The 10,802-nt window shown below is 37.2% G+C and overlaps 1 protein-coding gene across 2 annotated transcripts; it reads right to left on the bottom strand.

Moving 5' to 3' along the window:
• On the bottom strand, positions 1-10,802 carry LOC136676932 (tubulin polymerization-promoting protein family member 3-like). 2 transcript variants are annotated; one of them, XM_066654237.1, is made up of 4 exons: positions 10,648-10,802; positions 5,000-5,192; positions 4,374-4,527; positions 1-2,304 (listed from the first exon to the last, which is right to left on the bottom strand). In XM_066654237.1, exons 2-4 carry the CDS (start codon positions 5,185-5,187, stop codon positions 2,113-2,115), a joined length of 534 nt encoding a protein of 177 aa, XP_066510334.1. In that variant the 5' UTR covers positions 5,188-5,192; positions 10,648-10,802; the 3' UTR covers positions 1-2,112. The 2 variants fall into 2 exon arrangements, with proteins under 2 accessions (XP_066510334.1, XP_066510333.1); XM_066654236.1 differs by having other exon boundaries at positions 5,000-5,197.

Below are 10,802 nucleotides of genomic sequence, written 5' to 3' on the forward strand. Positions count from 1 at the left end.
GTCATTTGGTTTAAACATAGGTTGTTCTCATCTGTGCATTTGTCCTGCTTTAATATAAAAATGTACACTTCCGTGTTATTGCCAGTACAGGTTTTCTCAGACAGTTTGGCACATTTCTAATTAGATCATATTTTGTACTGACGGCCAAAGTTATTGCAGATGCCATAACAAGACATAGCAAGCTCCAAGACGCTAAAGCAAAAGCCGTAAATATTCTTAAAGGACTGATCTCCCATAGTTGCCTTGTAGTATTATAATTTATTATTATTATTATTTTTACATTGGACAGGATTTTTATAACAGACATTATTTATTTTTTTATAATGATGATTGAATGATGATTATGTTTTAGTAACTCTACCTTTAAAATTCATACGGGGGCTCTGTTCTTATTGACTGCATTTTATTGTCCTTCAGTCAGAAAGCATTTCGCCTTTTATGGTTTGGGCTAAACTGCTGTACATTGAATAGTTGAATATATCATTGCTGTCTAAAGAAAAACATGTATCTCCAATATATTAACCTGCAGGAGAAGGAAAACACTTTCTTAACTTTCAATAGAATCAATGTAAAAAGATTTTTTTCAAAGTCATTTCCACACAATGTGAAGAAAAACTGCTGTTTTCAAAGGATATACAGGAGGTCCTCGGGTTACGTCAGTCCGGAGTTACGATGTTTCGTAGTTACGACACATCTCCCATTTACTGTATAAGGCCTTGTTTCGATTCAAGTGGTTTTGCATCGTAAACGTTGTAACGGGAACTTCGTGTGTGGTGTGCGCGGCGGAAGAATACACGGTTACGCGGCTCGGGACCGAGGAGGATAGGTGTTAGGATAGGATAAGTGCTTATAGTATGTTATTTACGTACAGTATGTACGCATGTTCCGACTTACACCGAAAATCGGTTTACGACGCGACGTAGGAACGGATCAACGCCGTAAGTCGAGGACCCCCTGTAAATAAGTATTGACAAAAAGGTATTGTTCGTGTTTTTCTTTGGGCAGCAACGCCATATTTAAATGACATCGTACATTTTGTAACATCGTACATAGAGGGATATAAGAAAATATTTTAGATATAAGAAACTAATTTATTTTCAGCTAATTTCCCATATATAGATTGTATGGAATATACAAAGTATACATATTTAAACTGTAAAAATTACAGACTACATTATTTAATTTGACTAAAAACATGGAGAAACCTTCCACAATTTAGTGACATCACAATGTTGGTAATTTAACTTTAATATGCTTTAATATAATGACATATTATTGAACAACTTTAGGATTTTAGATCATTTTTATTGTCTTCTATTGCAACAGCAATAATACGGTTCAGCATAGATGCAGTTTTCTAGTGCATCAGCAAAGAGGCCTACTCTAAAACAGTTTATCCTTTTTTCTTTGTCTGTTGGATTTATTACTGTGACCTGTGTTTTATTGACCATATAAGGCTGTGAAAGATTGAAGAAAAGCTGATGAGCTCATGAGCTAATTTAGGTCTTTGCATTTAAAGCAGATACCTCGCAGCAGTGTACACTGTTATAATTAGCGTATGATCATTTTAACAGAGTAATGTGTACTCTGCTCACTTTGTTGACATCAACACAATGGAAACTGAAGGTGTGGTACCACAATGTAAGAAACACAGGCTTGACTATGATCAATGATGGTCTTACAAAAACAATATAACAATTACATTGTTTTTCATAACAAGGAAATAAACTTCAAAATTATAACAGAAGTAATATTCAAAAAGTGAATTACAACCAAATTGGACCATTTCTGTCGATTTCTTTCACACCATGTTTAGGGACCAATTAGATTTAAAAAATAAGTTTTGTTCTGGTACTTATATGAAAGATTAACATTGCATGGTTAAAGTTAATGTTAAAATTTGAAACTTGATTGCCTGCAGAAACATCTACTTGATCATCAACCCATCTGTTTAACTGCGTCCTGTGTCCTCAGAGACAATCCTTTGCATAATTTCCTGCCATTCACAGGCTTCCACCGTGCTTTAAGGGCCACAGTTCATGTTGGGCTTTGGTCCAGGTCTAAGTGCTGATGGGAACGGAGTTCTACATTCCTTTCAGGCGCCACTGGCCTTTACTTGGCTTTGGTCTTCTCATCATAAGTTCCTGCATTCTTGTAGGCCGATACGTAGCCAGTGTTCTCCACAATCTCCTCTCGTCCACTCTTGCCTTTGCCTTTGCCACTCTCATCGAAGCGCTCTTTGTGAGAGCCCGTGTACTTGGAAGTGTCTGTCAGTCTGTCCACCGCCGCAGTCTTTGCCACTTTCTAGAAAGCAATCAGAATATACAAAACCTTAAAATGATGGTTTACCTTAAAAATATGAGTACAAAGGTTTCCCTTATGTCAGGGGTGCCCAACTCCAGTCCTGGAGGGCCGGTATCCAGCAAAGTTTGGTGATTGCTCTGCTAAAACACACCCCTTAAACCTGGCAATTAACAGATGAGTTGACTCAGGTGTGTGTGAGCAGAGGCATAACCAAAATTTGCTGGATACCGGCCCTCCAGGACTGGAGTTGGGCACCCCTGCCTTAAGTCATTCTCATCATCAACTCACATTTAGTGTAAAGTCTTCAAAGAGCAGAACCTATTAGTGCAGCAAAGGGAGACCAATGACCTGCCTCAGTGTCAGAATACGTTTTGTATGAGCAGATGTATACAAATATTTGGCCACATTATGTACTTAATTATTGGTACACTGGCCAATTTGTAGGGCGGTACGGTGGCGCAGCAGGTAGTGTCGCATCACACAGCTTCAGGGACCTGGAGGTTGTGTGTTTGAGTCCCGCTCCGGGTGACTGTCTGTGAGGAGCTTGGTATGTTCTCCCTGTGTCCGCATGGGTTTCCTCTGGGTGCTCCGGTTTCCTCCCACAGTCAAAAAACACATGTTGCTAGGTGGATTGGTGACTCAAACGTGTCCGTAGGTATGAATGTGTGTGTCGCCCTGTGAAGGACTGGCGCCCCCTCCAGGGTGTATTCCTGCCTTGCACCCAATGATTCCAGGTAGGCTCTGGACCCACCGCGACCCAGAACTGGATAAGCGGTTACCGATAATGAATGAATGTAGGTTAGGGGAAAATTGTCCCTGAATTACCATTTTGAACAGCATCAGGAAGCCAAGTATAACATGTCAAGGGATTGGCAGAGGCCATGAATGTTAAAGAATAAAAAAACATAAGCACACTGAGGCCTAAATTTGTTCAGTAGTTCAGCGGCATTCTTTTAGCTGCCTGTGTGAAATCAGTCTTGGCTAGCAGCATGTGTTGTGCTATGCAGCCTGCCTGAGCAAGTCCAGGTGTGTGAAGTAAATGCCAAAACTAGGCTAAGAGAACATTACATTGAAACGAACTCTTCTTGAACTGTGTTTAAGCTACATGATAATACAAGTGACATAGTCCACTCATTCATCACTCCTCATCACTTTGTACACACAGTTGTAACAACTACGTCATTCAACGCCCTACTGCCCTCCAGTGGCAGATATTATTATGAAAATTAGAGGATGTATCAAATAGTCGTAGCAGAACTATTTGATCATTGTAGACATCTCATGTTATTAGCAATAGCAAGCATTGGTTAGAGGAGTAAAATATTGGTATTGTTATTGTTATCATTATATCAAATATTGTTCAGCATTTGGCACTGCATTCTCCAGAGTGATGGAGCTCTTTGTAGTCCGTCTGCTGTATATTGAAGTGCTGCTTTTCATCCAGAATCTAATTTATATCATCAGTACCTGACCTTTCTAATTTTTTCATTTTATGGCTTTTTATGGTGGACTAACTTTTAGATCAGCAGGTGGAATTAATATTGCTGCAATATATATACACACTTCCTTATTGTGTCTTAAATAGGATGTATTAATTACATTTAATGACCACTCATATATGGGATTATTGCAATTTGTCTCACTTGGACCCCTGCCTGTTCACTGAGGTGAAATCATCTTCACATTTCAGTAACAACAATAACTTGCAGCAGGTCAAGTCTCAGCTGTAAATGATATACATGATGTCATGTGAGGTTCCTGTGGCTCCAGTGGTAAGTAGCTGGAAGAGAGAGCAGAGTAGTAGAAAACTATAATCCCTCTGATCCTCTGTGGAGGCTTGGCCTCAGTTCCTTCAGCAAATCCTACTCTGCACCATCTTTCATCAGACTTGTCTTTACACACCAAGTTTTTCAGGATTTATGCTTATGGGGTATGTGCACTTATTTTCAAATGATTTAAAGGGCCATGTCTACATGTTATACAAAGCAAAACCCCTGCTTATATATCCGGCATAATTTAAATATGTAAATATGATACTAAAAAGTTCAATTCTTTATTTATCATCTTACCGTAACGCCAACGTTAGCAGGCTCTTTGCCCTTGATCAGCTCATGGATGGACTGTAGAGCTTCATCCTTGCTAAGGCCTTTGAACTTCTTTGGAGCCAGATCTTCCAGAGCTTTCTGGAACTCCTCATAAGTGATGACACGAGATGACTTCCCTCTAAATTCCAATATACATCAGAAAATAGTTTCACTTATGGATAGTTTTTGGTTATGTTTTCTTTTAAATGAGTAAGCTTGGTAACTGCTAGGTTCATGCTGCACAAAATTTGTGGACACCTGCTCATCCACCATTTCTTCTAATACGAAATGTGTTAGCAGGTGCTTTAAAGTCTGGTGCCGGGGAGCATGTTATACCCTTCTAGCCAATTCTAGGCATTGGTCATGGTGACCTTATTTTCTTATGTAGCTTCTCCATAGCATACCATATAATTTCATGCTTTTTCGTAATGATTTTGAAAGAGTACCTTAACATAGATGAGTGTCCTAATGATAAAGAATGTCTACACATTTTAAACATGTATTGTAGCTTGTGAATTATTTTTTCAAAGTTCACTAGCTATTTTCTTATATCCTGTTAAAGCAAGTTCCCTAATATATGAGATAGCAGATATAAATTATGAGGAACTCACTTGACTTTAGTGAAGACAATGTCCACATCGGTGCTTGTGATGTTTTTGCCATCAGTGACTTTGCAGTCTTTACAGAGTTTGGCCCAGTTTTTACCGTTCATCTCTTTTCCCGTGGCTTTGGTGTCGCCATGGACAGCAAACCTCTTAAATGTACTCAGCAGCTCATCCAGATCAGTGCTCTCCGCCATCTTTACTGTACTGCAAAGAAACAAGAGGAATGAAAGCATATGCCTAATAAATTCATATGAACTGAAGTATGGTCACATGTAAGGTTTAAATTATTTAACCCCTATCATATCACAGTTTTTATAAAGGGTCCATGAATGTTAAAGATGCATTAACTGTAGCCATAAGTCCATTTGTTTCTTACACTATGTTAGCCTCATTTTTTACAGGTCAATATTATTTGGACGATAAATGATTCTTAACACTCTCATGACATTGAAGTTCTAGTGGCAGCACTGCTCTGTCTGAACACGCCACCACCTCATGGTGTTATGATCTTACAGACGCTTCCAACAAGCAGAAGAGCAAAGGTTTGTAAAGAAAAGCTAAATTTCCCAATTTAACTTCAAGAAATGTTACTACATTTAGCAAGCTTTATTTCACTGGAAGGGATTTTTAAACATCACAAGATATTATCCTGTCATTGGATGATGATACATTTGACAGTTTGGTTTACAATGCAGCTGTTCCAGAGACTTTTCATGGAGATTATACAAGCTGTGTCCACAGTGAATGCATGTATAGTAACTGAATTTTCTAATTTTAAAGGGTTTCTACATTCACTACATCAAGGCAATGTATGGCAAATAATCACCCAGGGAAACTACATTTCTCTCTAATGCATAGCTTCACATGAGAACAAAACTCACACTAAGGTTTTCTTAAGGATTTAATTACACCGTTTTTATTCTATGCCCAAGAAAGGACATACAGATGCTGTTCACTATGAACTATATGAACAAACAAATATTTATATTATCATAAACTTTAGACTAAATTTTAAACATTTCACACTGTCACTATAAAACTGTGAAAATCAGCATTAAAATCATTACAATCCTACAGCGCTGTAATAACTGCCGAAGAGATTAAGGAGCAAATATTTTTATAGAAAGTTGACAGATTATAAGATAAAAGGAAAGAGCCTTTCTCTCACACACACACATTTTCATTTTCTCTCACTCTCTCCATCTCCCTTTCTATCATTCGCGTTCTCTTTCTTTATCGTGCATATGTGTGTGTGTGTGTGTGTGTGTGAATAGATGAGGTCTAGGACCTCTGGCTTGGTATCCATGGTGCGTAGGTGATCTACATTAATGCTTTTCCTTATCTAATTTAACGTTATAATTTGCATTATTTTATCATATGTGTTTATTCAAGTTAGATATGTATAATAATTATTTTTAAGTTGAACGGAAGTATCATTTTTACAGTATTCTTTAATAAGGACTGAAATACACTTTTAATTCCTTGTTTGCAAAATCACACAAAAGTGGAGTGGTGAATTTTTGTCATTTATAATAACGTCAGATTCCAACACGAACTTCATCAACATCATCAGTAATATTTTGATTGCATTCATAGTTGCATAACATATATAATTTCGGCCGTAGATTTTTATTCTGTTCTGGCTTGGACACTCTATTAAGCAACCGTAAGCTTTTGAGAAGTGTTATATAAATAAAACCTGTTCCTATTATTGTCCTCAGCTGCTCCCACTCTCCCCTCAAGCCACTTTCTACTCCTTGTTATGGTCTGTGTGCGATTAGTTTAATTTGTCTGTTTTATAGAAGCCCATTCTCAAAATACTGACTCAGTTTCTCAAAACATTGACCTATCTACATCAAAATAATGACTTATTTTCTTACGATTTTGAGATACTGAGTTAAAATAATGAGTTACTATAGTTCAAATAAGTCAACAATCTATTTAGGTTCACAGTTCAGTTTCTTAATAATTTATTAGTTTTTGATACAACGTCCAGCTTTTGATTAAGTCATTGTTTGAGATGCAAAGTCAAGATTAAAAAGTACCAGCACCAGAAACTGGAATTTTTCACAATGCATTGTGTGAATTTTCCTCAGCCTGGCATAGAGTGCTTGTTCCATATCGTTCATGTTTGCATCCTGTTGGTGTAGTTTTTAATGCATTTGTCAGCCAGCCTTTTATTCATGATTGTAGTATTTTTGGGTATAGCTTAAAGCAACACTAGGTAAGATTTGGTATATTTTGCTCCTAGGATCCGGGGGGGAGTGTGAGTGACGGGCTGTGGTTTTCCTGCCAGCCTCCAAAAGTTATTTAATGCAGTTTCTGCAATGCTGAGCTCAAAGTAATGAAAATAGGGGCTCACAATGATTTTGAAGCTGTAATTTTAAGATTAAAATACTACATGGTTTTGTTGTAATAGTCCAAAATTCATTCATTCATTCATTATCTGTAACCGCTTATCAAATTCAGGATCGTGGTGGGTCCAGAGCCTACCTGGAATCATTGGGCACAAGGCAGGAATACACCCTGAAGGGGGCGCCAGTCCTTCACAGGGCAACACACACTCTCACACATTCACTCACACACTCACACCTACGGACACTTTTGAGTCGCCAATCCACCTACCAACGTGTGTTTTTGGACTGTGGGAGGAAACCGGAGCACCCGGAGGAAACCCACGTGGATACGGGGATAACACACCACCCGGAGCGGGAATCGAAACCACAATCTCCAGGTCCCTGGAGCTGTGTGACTGCGACACTACCTGCTGTGCCCAATAGTCCAAAATGTTTTTTTTTTTTTTTTTTGGTGCCTCCTGGGTTTAAATCCTTGATGTTGGACAAAAAACATCCTTAAATTGTAACTTTTCAAGAGAAGGAATAAAAAAAAAAGTGTTTTGAAGATATGATTGTGGATAAATTTCATGAAATATTCACACAATATAAAAAATAAAATACAATAAAATATATTATTTTATATATTTATTAATTTATTAATTCAATTAAATAATAAAAAAATAAGTAATACTTTAAAATAAGGGTAGATAATTCATGATACTTAAGCCAGTAATAAGCCTTACTAAATAGTTTGGTAACATCGCAATCGAAATCCTAAAATATACTTTGTTTTTTTATTATTTAATTATAATTTTCATTTTACTTTATTGTTTAGTAATGCTTACTACTGTCTTATAATTTTATACTGTCTTAAGTAGCGTTTTATTGTAAAGTGTTACTAAAAATGATGTAAAAGGTGAAATATGTCGAAACAAAAGTGAGAATATATAGTGTTGAAATAAAATCTTAAATCTTTGTGAAAAAAAATAGGTCTGTGATGAGGTGTTTGAGTGTGGAAACTTTTAGATGTATGACAGGTTTGGCTGAAGAGAGCTCCACACTGAGCTGATGAGTGGACAGTGATGGTGGGTGGGCTTGGACTGACCTCAATTCTCAGCCTCCCAAACCATCTGTAGTTTGTTTTTAGCACTAGCTCACAAACACCTCAACACACATGGTCAGCAATGCTTACCAATGTATATGACGTACTGCGAAAATTTCAACAACCAATTAATGTACGTAATGTCTAGTCAAAATGGTGATGAAAAAAGTGTCTCAGCAAGTGAAAGCTACACAAAAGCCTAAATGAATAGCAAAATGTAATCTTTTGTTTACATACATTGTCTCTATTTTAGCTTCCATTCTTCTTCTATTTTTTAGATGTAAACACCTTCAAAGTTAAGTTTGTTGTATTCTGCTTCTCCTTTTCCATGAAACACATTCAGTGATGCAGATGTATGGATTCTGATGGTCAGTTTGTAGTTGAAAACACATATTAAGCAAAGCTGAAGCTGGATTTTTTTTTCTCTTTCTCGGTGAGGAACTGTTTCACTTTCTTTTGCTTTTCTCACTCGTTCCTACTTGTTTTCTCAGAAATTGTTCTAAAAAAATGAATAATCAGATCTGACAAAAACTAAATGAAGTTCTCTAACTTTAATATTTGCGTAAATATCTTGGGGAAGGGAGAGACCTCTCAAATTCTGGGCATTTGTCAGTTTTCACATGTAATGTTTTATTTGTACAGATGAGGATGATTTTTTGACAATATTAAACCTCTGAATACATAATTGGCCATTGCTTGAGATATGTGTGTGTGTGTGTTTGTGTGTATGTGCGCATGTGCATTTGTGTTTTCAAGGAGCAGTTCCTCCTTAAACCCAGCCAAGCAGTGGAATAAAGACATCATTGTGTGTGAACCTCACCCCAAACACACACACACACCACACATTCACACATACGCATACTGTCCACTTCCTAAGAGAGTCCTTCACTCTGGCTCTACTGCTTGTCCAGCCTCAGGAAGTATCCATAGAAACCATTACATAAACCTGGGACCCACCTATCTACACATGCACGCGTGCACACAAACACACACACACCTTTGCACAAGGAAAACAACACTTTAATTTGTTGCATTATTATGATATGTGTTATTTCACTCTTATGTCTTGACTTGTCTAAATTTGCAGTTTGATGACCATCTGAAAATTTATGAGACTGATGTAAGCTGTCTGATAAAGAGATAAACTCCCTGTCATTTATCCACATGAGCTCACTGCACTAGGCAATTGTGGTGTGATGTGAATGGGCTGGCTTTATGCCAAGCTATTGCGGAGGTATAATTGCACTTAATTACAACCCCATCTACTTCAGCACTCCACATTTGTTATTCCCCACTACAGTCATGACATCACCTCTGGCATTTGGTGGCTCTTGGGTAATATCAGATGCTCTTTTGATGTATTTATTCAACAGGATTGGATTTGTTAACATTGCTTTGCTATGATAGCATAGTCATATTATTTTTCCTCAGCAAGAAGTTCTCTGGAAACAATACTGCATTGTGTCTAAATATGGTCTCCATCTGTCCTGGTATGTATGGACTTATAATACTATGTCCCATTCTTAATGAAAAAGTCTTGATTGGAAATATAAATGAACCGGTTTACATTATTAAGTTAAATGTGTTTTATATGGTAGGTTGCAATGCAATAAAACTGTAATAGCATGATCCATATGATTATGCAAAAATAATGCATTTACAAAAGTCTTTAACTATTTTTTTCATTATGTTTTCCAATATATAATTACTCAAATTACCCTTTAATCCTGGGTAAAGCTTAATCCTGGGTGCAATTAATATATTAATATATTTAAAGACTTCTAATTTAGTCAAATTTAAAATTGCATTGTTTTGCAAGAATATATACTGGCTGTCAAAGGAAATATTTAGTTTAAAGACATATATGTTTGCATTATTTGGCGACTATGGTTGGGTATGTACCAATAAATCTTGATTCAAATCATGCCACAGTCTCTGCAACAAATCATCTACTCATGCACTTTGCATTATAGAACGCAAATATAAGTGTACTGCCAGAATATTAGCAAAAATAATAGCAATAAAGCACTTATGTTTAAAGCTTTACATACTTACAGAACGCAGGGTATTTTGGAGACATGCAAAGCAAGCTGACCTCTGTGGAATATGTGAAGTTATGCTGCAGCGCTATATGTGCAGGTGTGCGTTTGGAAAGCTGTGTGTATGTGTATGTGTGTGCATGTGTATGGGAATAATAACAGTTTTGGAGCTCTTACCTGTGCCACCCTGCTGCTTCCTGCACGGTTACTCCACACACATACACATACACAGATGCACTCACAAACACACACAGGCAGAAAAGCTTTCTATATACAGTGCTCCAGTCTCCTGCACCACCTGCTCTTTCTCTCTCTCTCTCTCTCTCTCTCTC

This window comes from Hoplias malabaricus, chromosome X2, assembly GCF_029633855.1.
Source record: "Hoplias malabaricus isolate fHopMal1 chromosome X2, fHopMal1.hap1, whole genome shotgun sequence".
In the NCBI taxonomy this organism is placed as follows: Eukaryota; Metazoa; Chordata; class Actinopteri; order Characiformes; family Erythrinidae; genus Hoplias; species Hoplias malabaricus.

Coding starts and splice junctions, on each gene's coding strand:
- LOC136676932 (XM_066654237.1), bottom strand. CDS start 5,187: ATGGCGGAGAGCACTGATCTGGATGAGCTGCTGAGTACATTTAAGAGG. Junction 4,528..4,999: donor ATTGTCTTCACTAAAGTCAA/GTGAGTTCCTCA, acceptor ATTGGAATTTAG/AGGGAAGTCATCTCGTGTCA. Junction 2,305..4,373: donor CTGCTAACGTTGGCGTTACG/GTAAGATGATAA, acceptor ATTGCTTTCTAG/AAAGTGGCAAAGACTGCGGC.